Consider the following 25,558-nt stretch of genomic DNA (forward strand, 5'->3'; position numbering starts at 1 on the left):
AGACACATGGCCCCAAACATGGATGGAGAGATGAGGGTTTGCGTTCGAACAGAGACGCTCCCTGTGCTCCACGCTCCGCGCTCCTACTGCTAAAATTAGAGTGGAGAGCACAGGGTGGATTTCCGGCCTCCTCTTTTGATTTCTCCATCCGTGGTGTTCTGTGCAGTCTCTCTGTGCCACTTCGTTTCATCTATTTTCAGGGGCTGCTCAGCACAAGAGTGCCTTAGTTTGAAAGTTGGCCACGTTGGACGGGTCTTAACAGCGGTTTCTGGATCGGTTACTGGACGAGACCCCAGCTCATCTCCAGCAACAGTTGGTGTGCTAAAAGCAAGCGCCAACCAAAAACAGCACACAGCCTCAGCAAAGCCGGTGGGTGACACCATTAGACCCGACACTATGCCTTATTCCCTTTTTGTGTGTGAGGGGGGAATACGCCACTGAGCTTTCATATTCTTCCTGACCGAAGATAACTCCAAGACACAAGAGATGTCCGAACCGTTGCAGAGAGAATGTATGGAGAAAGCCCGTTACTTTTAGCATTCATCTCCGAGGCGCACTGATCTTTTAGTTCATCGGAACACAAAAGAGCCACAAGAATGCATTCATTACCCCTTAGGGACCAAAGGCACCCAAAGACAGTCCATCCCTCCGTCTTGAATGGCTGACCATTACTCCATTACCATGGCTGACCATTACTCCATTACCATGGCTGCATTTCAATTCAATCTTTCTCTCTATGGAGACCAGGGGAGCAGTCCATTCCCCACAGTGGCACGCAAGCACGGATGCACCGGGTCCTCCCACAGGGGGGGACACGCATTAGTGGTGAACCGTAAAGCATAGCAGGCTGGTGAAAAGGGAGATTTTCCAGACCAGAGAGTCTGAAATGAGTGCCGCCTCACAGAGAGAGAGAGAGAGAGAGAGAGAGAGAGACCAGCGGCGGACGCGCACAAAGCGCCGTGCCTCTTAAGGCTAGCGCACATTGTAGTGCTAGCCTTCGGGGAAGAGAAGGGAGGAGAGTCTAGGGAGAGAGCATCATACGTGGGTAACGCTCCCAGCACTGGATCTGTGCCTTTCACAAGCCTTAAGACAACATCGTGTACCGGCCTCAGAGATGAGTCACCCAGTACTCATCCACGTGAGATAGACCAAGCAGGCGTAGCTAGCCATCACTTGAGTTTGCTTTGACGTCAAGTTTGAATTAAGACCCTAAAACCAAATGCACACGTACAAAAACACCAGCACTTACACAAACACAAACCACTCATACTCTCAGAGAAGAAAAGAAGAAAAGAAGAAGAAAAAAGCCAATCATTACCGCCAAGGAGACACACATCTTGGCTGGTCTGGTAGCAGAGGGTGGTGATGGAAGGTAAAGTTCCAGGGGTAAAGGGTCCGAGGAGCTAAGGGACCGTGTGCGTGCGTGTGTGTGTGTGTGTGTGTGTGTGTGTGTGTGTGTGTGTGTGTGCACTCCTTGCTCCAGGAGGCCTTTGTCCCCCACTCAGTCACGGATCAGCGGGCAAACGGTATTTCACTCCGTCACTCCCCCTGTCACCGAGCTTGTGCAGGATCCCAAGGTGCCCGTCAGCCCGCCCATCCGCCTGCCCACTCTCCAATGCCCCCCTACCCTCCCCCTACTCCTTCCCCACAGCACACACACTCACACACACACTCAGCACACACCTCCCCCTCCTCCCCGAGACTTTAGTGAGGTCACATGGAGGCTTTACGTAAGCAAAGCACTCAAAGCTGAGTGAGTCTTGCGTAAGTTTTCAAAGTGGAGAGGAACTTTTGAAATTCTCTCGATTCTGAGGAAACATCCCCCACCCCTCAGAAAATAAAACGAAATAAAATCAAAACAAACTCAAATCCTTTGGATCACTTAAGAGCATTAAACTTTGATATTATGGTCTCTCGGTCCAAACTACTCAGATTAAATCCTCTCCTAATATGCCTTGCACTTTAATGCACCACTACTGAAGTGGGATGTCGGAGAAGTACCTTACCAAACTCTTCACAAAGCAGATTACAACTTGAAACGCTAAAACGCAATTTCAGCAAAAGAGCTTTACTGCAGAACAGAAAGGACAAATCATTTGTTCCACGGAAAAAAAGAGTTACTTTGCCAAAACGATTTATTATATTATATATTAAAGTGCTTCAGTGGGCCACAACTCCACTTGTTGGGACACGGGTCTTCAATTCCTCCACCCAAAGCTCTGTTACCACGGCAGCCACAGCCCAGCCAATCAGGTACAAAGGACACAGAGTTTCTGGGATAAATCATCCCACAATGCAACTACTCCTCGGAGCCCCCGCCCCCTGACACACACTCACACACACACACACACACAGTGAGATTTTGCTTAAGACATTATTACCATACCAATGGTAGCCAACCGCAGTGTAGCAGATGTGAGCGAACCCAGCCACAAGGGGAGCTCTTGCAAACTCAGGGAAACCCACAGCCCCAACCATGCAGCCCCAACCGTGCAGCCCCAACCGTGCAGCCACAACCGTGCAGCCACAACCGTGCAGCCCCAACCATGCAGCCCCAACCATGCAGCCCCAACCATGCAGCCAGCATGGCTCTGCGGTGTCTGGAGAGACCAAATCACTAGGAGCTAAACGAGCCGCGCACCACATTAAGCAGCCGCTAACGATCCACGCCACACGGCAACCAGGAATGTGACCTGACACACAGAAGTGGACCGTTTGTGGGCCGACTTTGATAAAGCTAAAAGAAACTCTTGACAAGCCATAAATAAATCCTAAACACATCATGCTTACAGCGTAATCTCTTCATCTAATGCTGGATGTTTAGTTCATTCTGAGCTAATGGGCCAGGAAATAGATGTTTTGGCAAACATTTGCGAGGTGAACTCCAGAAGGGATTCAGAACAGGATTAGAATACTATATGGGAGAGTGTGTGCGAAGATAAGGCTGAACATAAGCATGCTAACTTGACAGGTAACACGTAACACTTAACAACAAGAAAACATTCGAAAGCCTCGCTGATATTGTGTCCCTTGGTGTGGTCTCAGGCCAAGTCCAGTAACTGCCCTGATGTGTCATTGCTCTTAAAATGTGACTTGACTTGGTGGAACAACAACATTCCTACAGTAAACTCAATTTTGATGAAGCGACTGTTGTTATGAAAATGGGATTTTTCAATTCCTAAAGGGTCTCGTGCAGCGCTGCTTGCGCCTGGTCGGTAAACAACATTTGCGCTTCTGGAATGTCGAGTCTCCGGCGAGTGGGAATGCTTCAGCTGAGGACACTGACCCAACACCTTGTGCTTGAATATGGCAAAACAATGTGTTACTCTTTACAAACCTCCACAGAGAATACATCACCTTAAACAATACAACGCATTCAGCTTGGACACACACACTGTTCTCTCCCAGGACAGGAGACCGACAAACTATTATAGAGTCCAAAGACCGATTCATTTTAAAAACCATTCATGCAGGATATTTGCATAAACAAATGCATTGAAAACCACGTCGTCACAATAGATGCTTCCACAAAGGTTCTCTTTGTGTTCTGCGAGATCAGAGTTGCACATGCAGCACTTTTTGCAGGTCAGATGAACAAATTTGCTGTTCAGAGCTTACATGAGCCATATGGTGCTCTTAATCTTCAGTAATCTTTCACAAGATGGCAAAAAAGGAACCGTAAGTGTCTCTTACATAACTACCGAAGCTGTCAAGCTGATTCTGGCCTTGGATGCATTAGGACGAGTAACAGTTTGGAATTAAAACCATCATGTCCATTACTTTAAAAAGGTGCAGTCTGTAGGATTTAGGGGGATCTATAATCAGAAATTGAATATCGCCTTTCATATCTACAGAGGGGGTGGGTCATTTTCCCTGGAGGCCGCCACAGTGAACCACCATGTTTCTAGTACAACACTGGTGTTTTTACATTGAAGTGGCGGCTTGAATTTGGTGGCGCCGGTTGGAAGAAGAAGAAGAAGAAGAAGAAGGAGGAAGAGGAATCAGTGGATGCTGGTGCTGGCTGACCATGTTGTGTCGTGAGAAGATTTAGAACCCAAATGATGACCAATGGAGGACCATACTTATTATTTAGTTTTGTGCCAAAAATAGAATCTATATTTGTTATTGGGACCAAAAGACCCAGTGATGTTGCCGAGATCAGCCCACAGCTGCTGAAAAGGATTGCAAAATGAACAAAATTGTAAAGTTAAACAAAAAAGCTTTGGAGCTCATGTCAGAGACAAACTTCACACTTTACAGTCCATGGAAGCTGTGCCCTATAGTTTTACAGACTAAAAAAAATAAATAATCCTAAAGCAACCTCATCACTTGACATATTATGGCTACTTGATGCGATCGTGGACGATGACATCATTTTGGAGGGGGCTACTGGCACACAATGGACTCCGTACATCTCCTACGCGCTCCGTAGTCTCCTACACGCTCCCTACACGCTCCTACACGCTCCCTACACGCTCACTACACGCTCACTACACGCTCACTACACGCTCACTACACGCTCCCTACACGCTCACTACACGCTCCCTTCAGTCTCCTACACGCTCCCTACACGCTCCCTTAAGTCTCCTACACGCTCCCTACACGCTCCCTACACGCTCACTACACGCTCCCTTCAGTCTCCTACACGCTCACTACACGCTCACTACACGCTCCCTACACGCTCCCTACACGCTCCCTTAAGTCTCCTACACGCTCCCTACACACTCCCTTCAGTCTCCTACACGCTCCCTACACGCTCCCTACACGCTCACTACACGCTCACTACACGCTCCCTACACACTCCCTACACGCTCCCTACACGCTCCCTACACACTCCCTACACGCTCCCTACAGTCTCCTACACGCTCACTACAGTCTCCTACACGCTCCCTACACGCTCCCTACACGCTCCCTACACACTCCCTACACGCTCCCTTCAGTCTCCTACACGCTCCCTACACGCTCCCTACACGCTCCCACACGCTCCCTACACGCTCCTACACGCTCCTACACGCTCCCTACACGCTCCCTTCACGCTCCCTACACGCTCCCTACACGCTCCCTACAGTCTCCTACACGCTCCCTACACGCTCCCTTTAGTCTCCTACACGCTCCCTACACGCTCCCTACACGCTCCTACACGCTCCCTACACGCTCCTACACGCTCCCTACACGCTCCTACACGCTCCCTACACGCTCCCTACACGCTCCCTACACGCTCCCTACAGGCTCCCTTCAGTCTCCTACACGCTCCCTACACGCTCCCTACAGTCTCGTACACGCTCCTACACGCTCCCTACACGCTCCCTACACGCTCCCTTCAGTCTCCTACACGCTCCCTACACGCTCCCTACACGCTCCCTACAGTCTCCTACACGCTCCTACACGCTCCCTACACGCTCCCTACAGTCTCCTACACGCTCCCTACACGCTCCCTACACGCTCCCTTCAGTCTCCTACACGCTCCCTACACGCTCCCGACACGCTCCCTACACGCTCCCTACAGTCTCCTACACGCTCCCTACACGCTCCCTACACGCTCCCTACAGTCTCCTACACGCTCCCTACACACTCCCTACACGCTCCCTACACGCTCCTACACGCTCCCTACACGCTCCCTACAGTCTCCTACACGCTCCCTACACGCTCCTACACGCTCCCTACACGCTCCCTACACGCTCCCTACACGCTCCCTTCAGTCTCCTACACGCTCCCTACACGCTCCCTACACGCTCCTACACGCTCCTACACGCTCCCTACACGCTCCCTACACGCTCCCTACACGCTCCCTACAGTCTCCTACACGCTCCCTACACGCTCCCTACACGCTCCTACACGCTCCCTACAGTCTCCTACACGCTCCCTACACGCTCCCTACACGCTCCTACACGCTCCCTACACGCTCCCTACACGCTCCCTACAGTCTCCTACACGCTCCCTACAGTCTCCTACACGCTCCCTACACGCTCCCTACACGCTCCCTTTAGTCCCCTACACGCTCCCTACACGCTCCCTACACGCTCCCTACAGCCTCCTACACGCTCCCTACACGCTCCCTACACACTCCTACACGCTCCCTACACGCTCCCTTCAGTCCCCTACACGCTCCCTACACGCTCCTACACGCTCCCTACATGCTCCCTACACGCTCCCTACACGCTCCCTTTAGTCTCCTACACGCTCCTACACGCTCCCTACACGCTCCCTACACGCTCCCTACACGCTCCCTACAGTCTCCTACACGCTCCCTACACGCTCCCTACACGCTCCTACACGCTCCCTACACGCTCCTACACGCTCCCTACACGCTCCCTACAGTCTCCTACACGCTCCCTACACGCTCCCTACACGCTCCCTACACGCTCCCTTCACGCTCCCTACACGCTCAGTAGTCTCCTACACACTTGGAAAGACAAGGGTGGGGGTTATTCAGCTGGTTGCCATCTCCCACCTCACTGATAGATGCCACTAAATCCAACACACTGCACCTTTAATCAAAAAGTCTGGGAAAAACACACAAGATTTCTTGGAGGAAACAAAAATCCTGCCTTTGCTAAAGCGGAGACAAGTACAAGTAAAAGTATTGTATGTTAAAGTAACATAGCATCCACCAATAGCATCAAGTTTCCTCGTTTCACAACAGCTTCATACAACCAAGACTGGAAGAGCAGAACTGCCTCCCAACTCCACATTAATATAAAGGACTGCTTTAGAACGGCCTTGTTTCCATAATCCATTCATTCTTTTGCCCCCATTGATGGCCTGCTGCATCTGTGGCAAGGCCAGAAGCTCTCGCTCTCGCTCGTCCGCACACAATCAGCCCCTGCTGCGGGGAGGCGAGCCATGGGGCGATACAGTACTGATTATACACACACACACACAGCTCCCTCCATCCCTGACCCCTGCTAGTGCTTGCCTGGCCATCTGCACATGGCCTGAATGGCCCACTTTGCACTTCCCTTTGCCTGGGCCTTGCCAAGACCAACATACCCCCCCGTCCATCCTCTCTCCACACACACACACACACACACACACACACACACACACACACACACACACACACACACACACACACACACACACACACACACACACACACATCCCCCTTCCTTTCTCCTTCTCTCCGAGTCTGCCACGATCCATGGAGTCTTTCCCCTCTCGCTCCCGCTCCCTTAATCCACCAGTCTTCACTTTGTGGTGTTTGTGGTTCCCCTTGGGTAGCCGGTCAGTAATGCCTCTTTGTTCTGCTTGACCAGCGGATCAATCCCCTTCTCTCCGTCTGCTAATCCACTGATCACTTACAAGGGGAGCCGAGGCACGCTGTGTGCGGCCATCAAAACGCAAACAGATTTAACAGTTGCAGATTTAATTGCATTCATAATGGGGGGGGGGGGGGGGGAAAAAAAACACACAGAAAAGCTGTTGCCGCATAGCATTCAACCCCCCGGTGAGAATTTGAGAGGGGCTGGATTTCGGGTAAGCTCCTGCAGATTACCAGAGGGAAATATGTATCAGGTTTCCTCCAAACAACATCCAAACAGACTGATGCACATCTGCCCGCAAACAACCGACAACTTTGCCTTTGTTCTCTCGCCATGTGCAGTGGAACACACTCCTCCCTGTGCTGCACACCATATGTGTGTGTGTGTGTGTGTGTGTGTGTGTGTGTGTGTGTTGTGTGTAAGCATGCGTGTGTGCGCGTGTGTGTGTGTGCGCGTGCGCGTGCGCGTGCGTACCTCTTTAAACCATTGCGTCACCATCGTCATTTACGGCACACAACAACACACATGCAAATCCCAAGCCCTCTGACAAACAAATGTGATTATCTATACATGGAGCCAGCAGTCACCATAACACACACAAACACACTCTACCCTCACTCTATACATGGAGCCAGCAGTCACCATAACACACACACACACACACACACACACACACACACACACACACACACACACACACACACACACACACACACACACACACACACACACACACACACACACACACACACACACACACACACACACACACACACACACACACACACACACACACACACACACACACACACACACTCTACCCTCACTCTATACATGGAGCCAGCAGTCACCATAACACACACACACACACACACACACACACACACACACACACACACACACACACACACACACACACACTCTACCCTCACTCTATACATGGAGCCAGAAGTCACCATAACAAATTACCTCTGATGGGGCTGCCATGGATGTGAATGACTGACTCACAGGGACAGAGGGGGATTTCAGGGGAAATAATCGGTCTCACATAAGGGGATATATACACAGCCACAGCCATCAGTTTGTCCCCCCCCCAAAAGCACGAGGGCCTGTCAAAGAAATGACTGCCTCTTGGCATGTCATGGAGACATCAACACTTCCGTGAAGGCCGGTGAGACAGGACATGTTTTTATATGATTGCCCTAAAACCCCCTGAACAAAACCTGTAATGTGATTTAAGATGGCTGCCAGTGAGTCACAACACAGCAGCGCCACAAAGCCAAGCCAGGCTGGTATGACCTGGGGGATCTGGTGTGTGTGTGTGTGTGCTGAGCCTTAACTACACAAAAAGATTCAAACTAGGACAGGTTCACACTACTTCATTTCATGTTTGACTCACAGTATCATAAAGTGCAAGTGAACTAATCTATTTCTCATCTAGGGCAGAACACACATAAACCAAGATGTTGCTTGTTCTGAGGTCTGTTGGAATCATACAATAACTTCTGATAACATGAACAACAGAAATACAGAACAGACAATGACATACTTGGTCTGTGCGTGGATCGAACTGATCTCTCTGGAAGCTTTCTGATCCAATTGCCCAAGTTTTAAGACGCCGCCTCATATCCTGTGCGCAGGAGACTATTGAGAACACCACTGACACATTTCCCAAAATTCCTTTCCCTCTCGCACAGCGCTCAGGGTGTGACAGGGAGTGACATCACGCTTTTTTTGATGGCCACCCCTGAAAACAAGCCTGTCTTTTATGTGAGCAGAATCACAAGATGAATGATGCAGTCGCCCAGCGCAACACAGCCAGCTCCAAACAGCCACGGCTGTATCTGTGCCCTCCCTCTCCTGCTCCCTCTCTCTCGACCTCCCTCTCCCTCAACCTTCCTCTCTCTCCTCCTCCCTCTCCTGCTCCCTCTCCTGCTCCCTCTCCTGCTCCTGCTCCTGCTCCTGCTCCCTCGCCCCCGACCTCCCCATTGTGTCCAGACCCACAGCAGAAGGGCCCAAACGGACCCTAGAACCCAGCAGACAGAGTCTCATATAAAACACACTCCAAAACTCAGCATTCATCTTCAAACCAAACTGAGGGCATATTCCAATCCCGGTCAGCAACAAGGCACCGTTGCTGCTCTTCAGTCGCCATGACGAGGAGCTGTGCAGGGGACACTCAGCAACACTAACTTCATCCCTTACCGTGAAGACTTCTTCCTCCTTCCTGAAAGTCTGTCGTGTGCAATTTCAGACGTGCAAGTCATAGATTCCCAATAGAACCTAACCATGTATTTGTGTGAGATCATTTCCTCATCACTTCCAGTGTTGGGCGGCGTCAAGGAACTTCAACAATGGCCCTGCAGATCATTCAGACCAACAACGGTCCTTTATTGCGTTAGAAAGGGTTTCGTGTGATGATGACTAACAACAGGGAATGTTTAGGGGGGGGAGGGGGGTCCCCTTTTATTGTGTGGTTTCATTCAATCTTATTTTCAGAGCTCATAGTCTCTGGAGTCTCCAAGGCTTTCTGATACGGATGTGTGTGTGTGTGTGTGTGTGTGTGTGTGTGTGTGTGTATATATATATATATATATATATACACACACACACACACACACACACAGATATATATATATATATATATATATATCTATATCTCGCTGGTGAGCTACCACAACTATTAATGACAAAAAACCATCACTGAAGAAAAAAAAAAAAAAAGTTAGCAGCAAACTTGTTTTGGCTGCTTGACCCACAATGCATGATGACGATGATGATGATGGATGATGATGATGATGATTTCACCTTGACAATCAGCATGTAGAGAAAAGCATGAGGAAATAACATCACCATACTTTCACTGAAACCCTCAGGGATGTTGGAGAATGTTCCAATGCATAGCAGGAATTTCTTTGTTACAATTGTACACATTTTTGGTGGTCAAGACATGACTCATGACTATATACACACACACACACACACACGACTCATGACTATCTATACACACACACTATCTATACACACACACACACACGACTCACGACTCACGACTATATAGACACACACACACACACACACACACACACACACACCTCATGACTTTATGTCTCAGCTCATCCACATTGGTGTCTTCATGACAAACATGTCCTGAGACAAGGAGCTGCCTGAGATGATCCCAAATGGAACTGAGCGAACGCAACCTATGTGTTAATCGGAGGATCTTCCACGTCCTTCTCTGATATCGAGGGGCACTGTGTGTGTTGTGTACAGGATGAGCTCTGAAACCTATGGGTATAGCCCACACAGCCAGCTAATAATAGTACGACATTCTCAAACACACACACACACACACACACACACAGGTTTTGACGCCCATCTGCAGTGTCACCGTACCATGCTGGTCTCTCCTGGCGTGACATGAGGGTCTGTGTCACGGGGGGGGAATGGCAGGAATGCCCAGGTCAGCACTCACTGACCTCAGCCAAGGGAGCAGCATCAGCTGGGCTGGAGCAACACACACACACACACACACACGCAGTTTAATTATTGCTTCTATTTACTATAACTACGAGTGACAAAGACTGAATATAAGAAACCAAATAAATTCATAAGAAAATCTGATGTGCCAAAGTGTTTTGAGCGTCTTATCTGATGATTTCCCGGACTGCCTGCCACTGAAGGAACGCTTTGTTCCGCTGCAGCAGCAGGGCGCAGGGGCTCCGGTGCAGCTCCGGTGCAGTCAACAGACAAACAACCCTTTCAATGTTTCATAATGTAGCACCTAGGCAGCGCATCCCATGGTTTCTGTGTGTGTGTGTGTGTGTGTGTGTGCCTGCCTAAAAACGGTACACACACACACACACACACACACAAGGTCAAGTGTGTTTGAACACATATGAAGGCTGTGTGTGTTGATCAAACAAGAACAACAAAGTCTGTCAAACATTCCATCCAGTTCACTTATCAAAGTGACCTCCTATGTTCTTGATAACAAGTCACCAAATAAAAGAAAGGCATCATTTTGCTTTATGTTATAGTTCCCAGATCTAACTGCAAATAGTAGAATAGAGATTGGGGCTCTTTTAAAAAGGTTGAGAGTCTTCTACTGCAAGACGCAAAAAAAGAAAGCTTCTTAGTTCTTACTGCATTGACCTATTACACGTCACCAATTTTCTTAATTCATGACCGAGTTTTGTCTTCTCTCTCTGTCTCCTTACTGGGTAGATGCACTGACAGCTTCCCCTATGATGGCTCTCCTTTGATGGCTCAAACTCCATCTTGTCTCCACGCCAGGCTATGACTGCATGCATGGCATCTCAAGACCAGTCACTGGGTTCACACCTCAGTGGGAGGAGGAGGTGTGTGTGCGTGTGTGTGTCCATGGAGCAACACCCAGCTAGAGGCCACGGAGGCATCACGGGTTAAGGAGGTTGGGGACTTTGAGAATTGTGAAAACAAGCTGCCAGAGGTGGACCTCCCTGAACTACTCTTCTTGGCCTTTTCATTAAAAGCGGCCATTCCAGCCTTCTGCAGACTCAGCCCATCTGTCTTCCTAGCTGATACCTTCATTACGTGAAGAATGCGTTGCCTTGGCAACCCACAACAGCGAGGGTAATTGGTGTGCCACTTGCTGTCGGGCCAGGGCGTGGGGGGGGGGGGGGGGGGGGGGGGGGGGGGGTGGGGGGACCGGAAGAAGAGGCTGGGGTCACGAACGAGCAGATTCATACCCCGGCCTGCCCATTCGTAATGAGGACACGCCGCAAAGAGTTTAATGTGCCCTGTGTGTGTGTGTGTGTGTGTGTGTGTGTTAATGTGCCCTGGCGCAGGATCAATGAGGTGAGAGATTCCATTTCCCTGGCCTCACAAGTCCTTTACCATTGTGCTGTTCACAAGTCCTTTACCATTGTGCTGTTCACAAGAAGTGTGCAAGCACGAGGGAAACTGCATTTTATGGAGGCACACACACACACACACACACACACACACACACACACACACACACACACACACACACACACACACAAACACTCCACTGCGTTATCATGTCATGAACCTCTAGAAAACCTCACCAAATACGGAGAAATATGTATGTATGAAATATGTTTTCATAAGAGCCTGTTTTAGAAGTCATGCCGTTTCATTTCTGATGAATAAAAAAAACAGCCAGAAATGAGGAAGAACTTTCCCAAAGTGTGCTTCTACCTAATGACTGTACACACAAACAAGATAAATAAACAACAAACAAGTAAATGGCGCTACTCTGATGAATACCTACTTAGACGACCCGGAGAGCCACGTAAGGTCTCCTGCTTTGGTGTGTGTGTGTGTGTGTGTGTGTGTGTGTGTGTGTGTGTGTGTGTGTGTGTGTGTGTGCAGTCATTAGTACACAGGCATTAGTTGCAGAAAAGCAGGGAGAGAATGAAAATGAGAGAGAGAAAAATCAGGAGAGAGAGAGAGAAAGAAAGAAAGAAAGAAAGAGAGAGCGAGAAAAAGTGGGAGAGTGAGAGAAAAAGTTGGAAAGGGAGAGAGAGAGAGAAGACAGGATCTTGCACAGGAAATATTATAAATGCAAAGGTCTTTAGGGAGTACTTCCCCAACACACTGATGGCTTTATGGTGTTTGCTCATGCCCCTTCCTGCCCCCATAATTAGGCGGTGACGCAAGGGTCTTCTTTTTTTCGCTCCAATTCTGCCCAAGCTATCCAGGCAACTTCATTATGACTACAGAAATAATTCAGTTTAACTAGTCATAAACCTATAACTGAAGAGTCCTGCATGAATCTAATTACAACGCATTGAAGTGGCATGGAAAGTTCTTTGTGTAGGGTCTGGGCTTAAGAGCGTTTGATTGACAGGGCATGAATACGTAACGCTCGGTGTGTTTGGCGGCGCCGATGATGAGGAGTGTGGTACACCAGCTGCGGAGTTCTGTCCAGTTCTGGACCATTTCCTCACATTCCCCTCCGTGGCCCGGCTCACGGCGCTTGATGCACGCAACGCGAGATGGGGAAATATGATCGGCTAACGAAATTGACTCCCGTCCGAATGGATTATCCATGCAAAACATAACAAAATACAAAATACAAAATCTCTCTCTTTTGGCCTGGCCTCTGGCGCACTCAGAGAGCAAGAGTTTAAGTTCAAAGCGAGTCGAGTGCACGTGATGAATCTCTGCTCTCCCTCCCTACTTTGTCATGTGAAATAATGGAAGGAGAACTCGCCAGTTTTCAGCTGAAATTATTCTTTTCTCTCTTGCCGGCTTTTGTGACCACCGAGTTTCCTCTTGAGCCGAAGCCGCTGGATATGAATAAAGGTGTGCCTATGCAAGCGTCTGCAGCACGTGAGCAGCGCGAATCCAATTAGAGACGCAATTTACAAAAAAAAAAAAAAAAAAAAAAACAGCCTCCCTTGACGAACGCCAAGATGGAATTATGAGAGGAATCCCTGACCGTTAGAGCATGTGTCTTGTCTTCGGTCAGGGGCTAAGACCAGGGAGGGTCTGCTAAAGAGAAACATATGGGTACCAGATTAGATTAGGTGGTTACCGAGCACCCTGGGCCGTCTCCACCAAACACACTGCTTTACCGCACACAGCCAACAGGCCAGCAGGAGCACACGGTGGACGGGAGGCTGGCGGCATTATCTCACCACGGACACAATTCATCTCCCTCCCGCTTCTCTCCAGGGGGAGGAATGTCACCAGGGAAACTAGGAATGCTGGAGGAATTCTTGGTGAACGAATCTCCAGGAAGTTTGAGAGTGAGAGAGAGAGACAGACAGAGACACAGAGACTTGAGACGGAGAGAAGCAATCATCTTGCCTTGAATTCCAGGGTTGTGTGCATTTAGACACATGTTGAGAGGCAATAAGCGAAGTTATAAAGGAGTTATAAAGTGGTCAGTGATAAAATGGCATGGCTGAGTTTGAAGTACTTTTTGGAAAACATTTCCTAGTGGTGAAATGGACAAAAATAAATGTGCTGTGCTGTGCTGTGCTGTGCTGTGCTGTGCTGTGCTGTGCTGTGTACACATGTGGCACTCAGACATCAGATACCTCGACTCCACTGAAAGAATGAAGACACTCCGTACAGAACACTTTAGCATTTTAGGTGTTAGTATTTCACTTTGCAACCAGTGCATGCATCATGCAGCTTCACTCATGTCAGCCACTTCACTACCAGACAAGAACCAGAGGGAATCCACTACTAACCAGGATGGCAACAGCAAGCCTTCCTCTGGCAGTCTCTTCACTAAGGGGTCAAAACTTCACAGATTTTAGACCAGCAATCCAATTAGCCAACACAAACTGGACAGGCCTGTTTTTAGGGGGTCGAGCCCAGACATGGTCTGTTATTATGTTTTCATGCTGGTCTGAGAAACTGGTTGCAGTGAGCCAAGGCTTTCTAGTTGCCAGGGAAAAAGTTCAAGTGAGATGCTGCATGTCAAGTAAAGGGTACCACATCCATCGATCACCGAAGAAAACACAACACTAAGCCTTGTGTCAGCACAGAACCAACAGCGGAATCTCGCGGCCGACAGACTTCTACAAAAGTGAGAAGATTTAAACCAGATGAGATGAGATGAGAGAAAGGTCTAGGTCACAATATTTATGGGTATGATTGAAGAGAAAACTATGCTTCTCTTTAAAAGGGCTCTAGGTGCAATCTTCTCCAGAGCAGACACGGGTCTTATAGAATCTCTCATTACGACAACTCATTTATTTATTGACTGATTTATCTGGGATTCAGAAAAGCTTGAAAGCCACCCTCTTGCTAGCCATCATGACTCAACCAGGGCATGGAGACCCTTGTGTAACAGTACTTTCTAGAGTTCATTCTAAAGTTATCCAGGGCGTGACTAATAACAAATTCAAGATGTTTGGGCTAGGCCCTTCAAAGGATGTGTAGCTCCTCGCATGTGATCGTGTACATGAACCCTCTTCACAAACCCCAAGCATCAATAATTGAAGATATGGGATCGAGCGAGCCATGCTTAAATGAACAGACCAAATGATGGACCCAGGCAATTCAGGGTGTAGCATACCATACAGTGTTAACCTGTAGTTAAAGAGTAATGTCCTTTTCAGTACTTGTAATACAGCATGCATTCAATAGCCAACACAGCTACCTTGTCAACAAAGAGGTTATATCACTCACTGAAATGACATAATGACGTTACTGCTGCAATGGCAGCTAGCCCTCCACACATCTCCATTGTCACGCTGTGCCCGTCGGCAGTACGACGCTGGGCACTGGGTCCTATCTACAAAGAACTTTACTCAATTAAAGGCTATTCACTGTGATATGATTACATCAGCAAGCTGCCTGTAAGGCTATTTTCCCGCCTCGCGAGAGCCCATCTAAAGAGATCACTGGCTGACTGTTTGTTTTATTGATATTAAGTGCACATCCAAACCCCTCAGTGCATTGGGTTGGGCCTTGTGTTGTGTTGTTGTAACAAGCTGTAAATCGCTCAGTCGAGATGAGCCCTCATCAGCAGGCAGCCAGTCATAAAGGCAGCACTGTAGATGGGTATACGTTCCCCCCACCCCTCTTCCTCTCCCTCTTCCTCGTCTTCCTCTTCAAAGGGACAACATATGGGCCTCTTCAGGACAGGAAGGAGCTCGACTTCCTATATGTTAAATATAGCTTGCTCGTAGAACAGGAGCACAGCAGCCCCATTGAGAATACTGCCCCCTGTGGCACTGCGCAGCAGACGCGTGGAACGAAACAGTGCTATACTGCCCCAGTTTGTGCTGCCCAGCTCTGCCCATCCCCAGCCAGTCATTCATTCATATCAGGATCCCAGAGAGGCACCTCCCTGCCTTCCTTCCTTGTGATATTCCAACTAGTGAAAAGGGAGCCGGAAGATCATCCCATCATCATGTTCCTATTTCACCTATATCCTCATCCAAGGGAGTGGGGTGGACGTCTATGGAGCCAAAAAGATGAAGCCTCTTCAAATCAGTTCAGCCCTCCAAGGAGATGCACTCAACAGAGGTGTGATTTATCAAACATCATTATTATTATTATGATTTTTCCTTGACAAAACAATACAGGCTCGCTTGCTGGGAGGGAGAGATCATTCCTGAAGCACACTGACCCATAGGCCCTGAGTGTACTCCGAGGTAATGGCCCATGCGGCTGAACTGGTTAGTCATCAAACAGCCTCGAGTTGAATGTGCACAGCTCATCTTTAAAGGGCCAGGATCTGCCACAGCCAAGAGCAGGTGTGTCACAGAGTGAAAGAATTGGGCCTACGAATTAGAATGAAGAAATAACAATATACGGACGTGTATGTATGTATGTATGTATGTATGTATGCATATATATATGTGTGTGTGTGTGTATTATTTATTTGTTTGGTTACAGAATATACCACAGTTGCACCAAAGTTGTGTGTGGCCTGGATGAGACAATAGTGGAGTAAAAATGATAAAATGCAAGAGAAGAGAAGAAAATAAGAAAACTAAAACAAGAAAAACAAACCAACATTGCCTGAAGTAGAACAGTACAAAACAGGTCAAAAAGTGTCACACGTTGTCACACGTTGTCACGCATCACTGAAAGCGCTGCTCTTTGGGTGCACCTGCAAGGCCAGATAATGAGCTATTAAGGGGGGAAAGGACTGTGCCAGGTGCAAGGGCATGTGTGTGTGTGTGTGTGTGGGGGGGGGCATGTGTGTGTGTGTGTGTGTGTGTGGGCATGTGTGTGTGGGCATGTGTGTGTGTGTGTGTGGGCATGTGTGTGTGTGGGCATGTGTGTGTGTGTGTGTGTGTGTGGGCATGTGTGACAGCGCTGCCCTGCCACCCCTATGAGCTCTAGGGACCGACCACGTCTGCTGCCACTCAATAAATCAGTACACACACAGACTTCCTTGAGCCACCCTTAGCGGTGTCAAGCTTCAAGCATCACCAAGACCCTTACCCTAACCCAAGCATCACCAGGACGGATAAATCACCAGGACGGATAAATCCCCATTTGCTGACTAAAAGAGTCCTGAAAGGTGTAAGACATCACGCTATGAGCCACTGCTGAGCGCTATCTTACAGTCTTCGTCGATGGTGCAGAATTTGATACGGGAGGCCACGTGCCGAGCACCACATCAGCAGTAGAGGGTGGACGGAAAAACAGAAGCAGGCACAGAGGAGGAACAAGATGAGCCCAGCAAAGACAAGAAACAACTGAGGCTGGCTTTTATTATGTAATAAGTACGGATGATTTCTTGTTTTTCTGCCTACCATCATATAATCTGCCAGCAGGTTGAAATACCGTACAGTGCAATACCACAACAGCCAAATGTTTCTGACATGAACTCTAAGGAAGAATTTCCTAATGCAGCATTTCTCATGTGACATTAATCCTGATGTCATTGGCACAGGTTGACTTGCATCCTTTTGATGTTGCTCTCTAGGCTAAATTCAGACACAGGACCCAAAGGTTGGGTGGGGTAGGCTATAGGCCGGCACGAGACTTCAGCATTGGTCAAGCAACAGGGTTAACAGTTTACCCCTCGCGTCTGTAGCCCAACCCTGCAAAAGCATACGCTTTTTTTTCTGTATGAACGTTACACTCGAACCATAATAATCGTAAGGCATCGTACAACCTCTGTACCAACCAGAGATGTTTTTCATTCTACCCTCTCAAAAAGTCAATTATCAGACGCTATAGAATTGTCGACACAAGTATTAGCAGGCACGCTACCAAAACAATTGAGCACTAGTCACTTGACGTTTAACTGGTAGAGAAGACCAACATCACGGCAACTAAGAGTGCATTATGAATGCACTATGCAGATAACCCGTTTTACTTGGCAACAGATTCTGAAAATCGATCAGGCTACACAACTGGGAGTCCCTGAAAGTGTCGGGTATATAATGGGGAATTGAGCCACCAATGAAATGAAATGACATTAACTGAGCAACAATGGATCGTAAAAAGCTTCACCCCCACTGGTACCCAATCAATCCAACAAATCATACAGCTTTAACAGATTCGTTTTGCCATTAACGCTGTACTGTTAATTCTCCACAGGGTTTCAAACACAGCCTTACCGATTTAGACGACGCGTCCTGTCGCTGATATCCCGATGCAGTCAGTCCCTCCGCCAAATGCGGAAAATGGTCTTTTCACCTGTGCTACTGGGCGGCTTCTCCAAGACCGTGCAGTGATTTTTCTCCCTGAATGTTAGTTATAATACCAACCGTGTAAACTGCCGACTGAGGGGAAAGACAATGTAAGTGATCCGCAGACCCCTTTTAAGGAATCGAAGAAGCCGTTCCAGTGCTGTAGCAGGCTTTTCAATAAATGAAGTCAGCTGCTATCAGACAGTGGACCTAGAGAACACTCCCACTAAGACTAAGACAGAGCATTTCTTTGGGAGGACTCTTAGGCAACAGCGCCACCTAACGGCAGATGCCACGTTCATCTGTGAACAATGGTCCTGCATAGCCTGCATGATCCGCGTCTGATATAGGTTGTAAATGTTGTGTAGGCTACATGTCTGATCATGCAGGCCATCATACATAGCTGTCTTCTTTAAATGTATTGTCACGACCCTGCACTGCATTCCAGCAACATGTTAGAAATTAAAACAATAACCCAAAATCAAGTGTAGACATACAAAAATCAAGACAGTTTGGCTACGTCCGGTTTTTTTTTTTGCAACTGCAAATCACTTTCTTCCTTGACATAGTTTGCCACTTGTCTGGCCTATAGGCCTATATAACCAAACTGCCTTCATCGCTGGTCCAGCATAATATGTTTGGGAGACCAATTTCTCTGCTGATCTTATCTCAGAACACCACTTCCGTGCTCCACACCGAGCATCATACACAAGACAGGTCCCCTAACTATCTGCTATGGCCGATAGGCCAATTGTTTCATCAACTATCAGGGACGGCGTGCGATGAGTTCTGAAGAGAACAGGTTGTGATTACGCTATGCCAGTGTTCTTGTTAAGTCACCCGGTGTATGGGTATACGGAACATCCATCAGTTGCAATTCACGTGGCCCACAATGAAAGCAGCGTGAAAAGTTGAAGTACATCCAATGCATGTTATGTTTACACAATACTGCCACCACGTGGCACTTCTTTTATTGCACACTATTTCGGTCGGTCCAACTACAACCAGGAATAGTGGCAGGCTAGCTTGGTAGGAATAAACTTTCTTTCTTTTTTTTTTTACAAACATGTACTTACCCCACTGAAACAAAGAATTACTGGGCTGTGTAAAAATAGTCGTAGCAGAACTGTGGAATATCATCTTTTCAGAATTCATTTATTTTATATTTCACAAACCACTTACACATCACACCTTTAACAAACCAGAAATCTTTTTTTTAAAAAGGACATAGGAATCCCATCCTGCCTATTAATTTGCAAGTGTAGAGAACAACTGGCAGAGGTGATATAGACCTCTATGCTGGCTACATGTCTTGAGGACATAAATGAGGATGTCAGTGCCAATCTAACATAGATTAATGTAATGCACCCGCCATGTTTGGGGAAGAAAGCAAAAAAAAAAAAACGAATTTCATATTCTTACATTTATTTAGCGTAACAACAAACACAAAAATATTTACAACAAGGGTCCCATGAAGCTTAATGAGTAGAATCTGACCTTTGTGTTGCATTCATAAGCTTAGGATTCAGCTGGATTGGGGTGATTAACTGTATACATATTGAAAACCTTCAATAACCAAAGCAAATCATTCCCCCTTAGAACTTTGCCATCGGCACTAATTGTTGTGTTTCTTCACCTTCATGGCAGAGCTGCTTGTTGATGAGATGTGGGAATTAAATAAATGGCACATGGTGAAACAGCAGTGAAAAATTACAACAAAATCCCAAATTAGATCATGACTTCTTCCTTGGTGTATCGCAGTAAGGTACATTTTCTAGAAGCAGGTCCTCTCTCGGTCGTAGTACTGTGGAAGAAAACATGAAATGTACATTTTACTGTGAAAGGTAGCCTGTATTTATCAACTATGAGCTGGGATAATACTGGGATATATAGCGCCATTGTAAAAACAAAGAAACATTTTGACTTACACAACTTTTCTCCAACGTGCTCCATTTGTACAACACCACTGCGAAGTACCACGTCAACATTTGAAGCAGTTTTAATCATCTTGGGAAAGCAACAGAAGGGTTTGCTGAAAAGATCACAACTCTACATGCGCTCTCTCTACATAGGCCTACTGTATTTATGTAGCTGTTTAAAATGTGTCACAATCAAGAGTAGGCTAAATTAACATATATTCCTCTGTTAAACCCACCCATATGTTAGGCATTCTCAACATTGGATATCTGGTGGTTAAATGTACTTAAATACTTAAATCATACCTTTTGAATATTCTCTTCAGATGTTTCATGCATATTCTTCCTAAACTCCTCATTTATCTTCAGTTTTGCAGCTTTCATGAGACAAAAACATTGTATATAATTACACAATAATCAAACCACCACAGGGAGAAATCACATATTACACTATAGTCTTGTGACTTTAACACATCCAGCACAGGCTAACTAGCATACCCTTAAGGGTTTTGAGTATCTTTCAGTAATTGCCCTCACCTGTCAATGCCTTATGATCTTCTTGGAAAACTATCATTCTTGTTTTGTGGAGAGCTTTAAAAACTCGGAGCACCTAAATCAAACGACACACAGAAAGAGACGGTACCGTTATCGATCTGTTCATGTGCTTTCTGGCACAAAAATCACTGCAGTCCACAGATCATGACTAAGTGTTATGATTAGCTCTGGTAGACTACAGCTAACATCAGCTTGAACATACCTGCTGGTCTCTGAGGGGTTACCTGCTCTAAACGATGGACTCCATTCATAAATGACAAAGCACTAGATGTACCAACCAAACAGCTGGTCATGGATATGTGTAAAGTGCAAAAGACAAAAAGGGCACAACATTTAAAAGTTCGCAACTAACCTTCATACGTGACTCCATTTTGACTTACTGACGTATTTCCGCTACGTCAAAGAGGAAAAGACCTTTAGCCATAAGACCCTCCCCCTAAAGTTTAAATATTTCAAATAAGCATAGAGAATATTCTTTACTTTTCATTGAAGCGTTTATTTTAAATATGTATTTATATTTACTACCAAACTCTTTGGTTTATATGGCCCGACAATGCGCAAAATAAATGTTTCGAGAAATATGATTGACACTGTGGCAAGCAAATTGCTATTGAGACTTTCCTTTCTTTAGCCAATAGAATTTGTTTTGGGGGAGTATAAATACAGTTGCATGCGTACAGTTAGTTAGCGCCGGTTTTGGAAAGGAAAGTCTGGCGCAATGGCTGATGAAATAGAAAAGGCTCAGGGCGCAAAGCCAGGAGGCGACACTATTTTTGGAAAAATAATTCGTAAAGAGATTCCTGCCAATATATTTTTTGAAGATGACCAGGTGTGCATTCCTCATCTGTTGTTGTATTGCTTGCTTTAAGGTTTTGCTACAGTGGTTAGCTAGCTGCCTCTTGCCTTGCTAATGCTGCAATGCTGTTACAATTGGCGTGCTTTCTATAGCTACCAAATTAGCTTGCTAATATGGCCATGCCATTTCAAGTAGCTTTTCTCCAGCCTGCACCAGCTGTATAACACCAAATCGCGATGTTAAGTATCTGCATAGAAATGTGATTAAATGATTCCTTGTATATACGTTACAGTTGTGCATTTGTGATGTGGCTGAACGATAGTGTTAAGCTCGTCGGACCATAGCTTGTGCCCGTTGTCAAATTGTTGAAGACTGCGGCTACGTCCTAGACATTGCACTTCATTTCTATACAGAGCTACATAGCCATGGATTTTTTCTCTCCTCATTTCAGTGCATAGCCTTCCACGACGTTGCTGCTCAGGCACCCACTCACTTTCTGGTGGTCCCGAGGAAGCCCATAACCCAAATCTCTAAAGCGGAGGAGGCTGATGCTGCAGTAAGTGGCACTGTGACGAAGAACAAGTGTGTTTATGTGTTCATTCATATTAAAAGAGATCTGTAAAACCGCCTCAGTGTTATGAAGATATGAATCGCGACAACATCACAACTAATCTAACTTTGCTGCCGGTGAAGTCTGATAGTCTTATTTGGAGGGGGGGGCGACGTTAACAAAATAACGTCTCTGGAAATAAGACGTTTTTATAACGGGTCCAAAACACCCAGTTAGCGCCGAGAAAAGCGGCACCATACAACATATGGTGCTGTTGCACCTTTTTCAGTCATAGGCAGAGCAGGTGTACTGATGTATCCTATACAGATGGTTCAAAACGATCCACATGACATAGTAGCATGTGCTTATAGTACACCAAGGTGTTTCAAAAAGAAGGTATTTTACTCAGGATCCGTCACTTGTCTTGAGAACATCAGAAATATGAAATAGGCTTATAATGCAGGCTGTATGTCTATATGTTTTTCTTCTGTGTGTGTGTGTCTACTTTCATTAATCCTATTTGTGATCATTTCAGCTACTGGGTCACATGATGATCGTGGCCAAGAAGTGTGCCGACCAGTTGGGGCTGTCCAAAGGATACCGTCTGGTACTGAACGAGGGGCCGGACGGCGGCCAATCCGTCTACCACATCCACATTCACGTCATGGGCGGCCGCCAGATGGGCTGGCCCCCCGGCTAAGCCGAGCCACTTGTGGACACCTCTGCCCTTCTCTCATCTATCTGTGATCCAGTATCAGTAGCCTATTCACGTCAGATGCGTTTGTCTGTGTGTCACTTCATCACGTCTGACTTATGTTGAAACAATTGAGACAAATAAAAGCACTTAATATCAAAACAATCAGTGGAATTGTGTCAGTCAACATTGTGTGTCAATCAACAGTGCACATTTCCATTGTGTTATTTGACTGATGTAAACACATGCACTGTTGGTACCAAAAGCAGGCTACGTTGTGATCATGCAGAGTTGGTCTAGTTTCTACCACAGAATGCGTCACTAGACCTGCATGTTTCAATTTAGCTTTGCTTTCGTTAACGTGGCGAGATACGGTCCCATACGATACATCTGCTCTTGGCGGAGGTGTGCGCTCTACTGAGTGGCAATATAATTCACTCTATTCATAGTCCTGGGTGGTAAGGCATGCCGTGATTAGCTGATAAAACATCTCTAGATGGCATCCATTTCTGGACCTAATCTGGGCCGGATGTGGACCGTATTCGTACCAGGACAAGGCCCGACCCATGCTAGAATTGGGTCCCATAGGGTAATGGGTGCCTATTTTGTCTATTTTTAGCTCTCGCCTGTGTGCGCCAATGGTAGGCCTATCAACGATGGCAATAATGATTGCAGTGCTGAAGAGTTGCAATCTCTTGAGTTATCCCAGCTTTTAATTACACCCTTGTCTGGTTCCGTTGTTCTGGTTCCGTGAGTGCCTTCATCGCGTGAGCACAGAGACATGAAAGTTTTAGAGACTGTGCGCCCCATCAGAAATGATGTAGGCACCGCCCTGTCAGTCAGAGTTTACAACACAGCTCATTTCTGGTGTGTAGGTTGAAGGACTGAATGGTGAAATGGATGATGAAGGTTGATGAATGATGAAGGTTGAATGTCAAAATGATGAAAAGATTTGTATTCTGTCTGTGCATATTTCAATATACTAAATGAGCAGTTGTAACCATGGAACCAAACTTATAAACATGTCAGTTTATCTGCTAGAGGTGGCTGTCTGCAGAGTATCTGGTAACTGACAAAAAAAATGTGTAGGTTGAAGGACTGGCCTGATCTGATGTTCTGATGTGTAATGTAGGCGTTGCTATGAATCTTTGATTCAAGTCAGAAGTCAGAGAGATCAATGTGCCTATTTCAACTCCCTGGATTTAAGAGTCAGAGAAGGCTATGGAATTTATTTGTTTGTGTGTTTATATTTCTTCAACAAAGATCCACCAGAAAAAAGTAAAATCTTGCTAAAATAAATATGCAACCATGGGTGGGCAGCTCTAGGCACATGGAAGATAAAGAATCACAGTGACTATAAATAGCATGTTGCAATACACAGTCGGGCCACAAGAGGGCTTGAAATGGGGGGGGAAAAATGCGATTGGCACAGCATGCTCTTGCAGACACTCTTCCCCAAAACTAGGGCTCCTGAGGAATAAAGATCCATTACATGAGGGTATTAAAACCAAATGCTTTCTCATGTCTGTTTATTAGCTAATATGCTCATTTAATTCAAGTACGCATTTTTATACTGCCTGTTGGCAATTCATTGATATGCATTTTGAATGCGTCATGCTTCCAGTTGTACAGCACAGGTTGTTTGTGTGCAAAAGGTGTTACGGGCCAGTTCTTGCCTTAGCTGTGAAGAGGAGTTTAACTGTCTGCAGTGAATTCAATTATGAGCCAAAATGATGAAAAGATTTGTATTCTGTCTGTGCATATTTCAATATACTAAATGAGCAGTTGTAACTATTGAACCAAACTTATAAAGATGTCAGTTTAGCTGCTAGAGGTAGCTGTCTGCAGAGTATCTCGTAACTGATAGCACATTTTCAGAGCTTCAGTGCATCTTAAATCTCTTCTCTTCTGCATTAATACTTAATAAAGTATAATTATATACAGTATATATATACAGTATACACACACACACACACACACACACACACACACACACACATATATATGTATACAGCTCTGGAAAAAATTAAGAGACCACTTCAAAATGATCAGTTTCTCTGGTTTTACTATTTATTGGTATGTGTTTGAGTAAAATGAACCTTTTTGTTTTATTCTATAAACTACTGACAACATTTGTACCAAATTTCAAATAAAAATATTGTCATTTAGAGTATTTGTTTGCAGAATAATGACAACTGATCAAAATAACAAAAAAGATGCAGTGTTTTCAGATCTCGAATAATGCAAAGAAAACAAGTTCATATTCATTTTTAAACAACACAATACTAATGTTTTAACTTAGGAAGAGTTGAGAAATCAATATTTGGTGGAATAACCTTGATTTACAATCACAGCTTTCATGTGTTTTGCCATGCTCTCCACCAGTCTTTCACATTGCCGTTGGGTGACTTTATGCCACTCCTGGCGCAAACATTCAAGCAGCTCGGCTTTGTTTGATGGCTTGTGACCATCCAACTTCCTCTTGATCACATTCCAGAGGTTTTTAATGGGATTCAGGTCTGTAGATTGGGCTGGCCATGACAGGGCCCTGATCTGGTGGTCCTTCATCCACACCTTCACTGACCTGGCTGTGTGGCATGGAGCATTGTCCTGCTTGTGTGAGTGAGAGAGTGTGTGTGTGTGTGTGTGTGTGGCTGTG

General features: G+C 46.3%; 3 protein-coding genes across 3 annotated transcripts in view; 1 reads left to right on the forward strand and 2 right to left on the reverse strand.

Annotated features, from left to right (window-relative positions):
• Positions 1-18,611, reverse strand: part of cdc42se2 (CDC42 small effector 2) — a 35,548-nt gene extending 16,937 nt beyond the window's left edge. Inside the window, exon 1 of the mRNA XM_012836972.3 lies at positions 18,317-18,611. The gene's annotated coding sequence lies outside the window, so the exon portion shown is untranslated. The remainder of the gene's footprint in view (positions 1-18,316) is intronic.
• Positions 18,612-19,524: 913 nt separating this feature from the next.
• On the reverse strand, positions 19,525-21,273 carry lyrm7 (LYR motif containing 7). Its single transcript, XM_012836952.3, has 5 exons — positions 21,212-21,273; positions 20,842-20,914; positions 20,611-20,681; positions 20,317-20,395; positions 19,525-20,192 (listed from the first exon to the last, which is right to left on the reverse strand). The coding sequence occupies exons 1-5, from the start codon at positions 21,227-21,229 to the stop codon at positions 20,122-20,124; spliced, it is 312 nt and encodes a 103-aa protein (XP_012692406.2). The 5' UTR covers positions 21,230-21,273; the 3' UTR covers positions 19,525-20,121.
• Positions 21,274-21,522: 249 nt separating this feature from the next.
• On the forward strand, positions 21,523-23,061 carry hint1 (histidine triad nucleotide binding protein 1). The gene is made up of 3 exons (XM_012836940.3): positions 21,523-21,688; positions 22,107-22,211; positions 22,741-23,061. Exons 1-3 carry the CDS (start codon positions 21,578-21,580, stop codon positions 22,903-22,905), a joined length of 381 nt encoding a protein of 126 aa, XP_012692394.1. The 5' UTR covers positions 21,523-21,577; the 3' UTR covers positions 22,906-23,061.
• The last annotated feature ends 2,497 nt before the right edge of the window (positions 23,062-25,558 follow it).

Source organism: Clupea harengus, chromosome 12 (assembly GCF_900700415.2).
Source record: "Clupea harengus chromosome 12, Ch_v2.0.2, whole genome shotgun sequence".
Lineage (NCBI taxonomy): Eukaryota > Metazoa > Chordata > Actinopteri > Clupeiformes > Clupeidae > Clupea > Clupea harengus.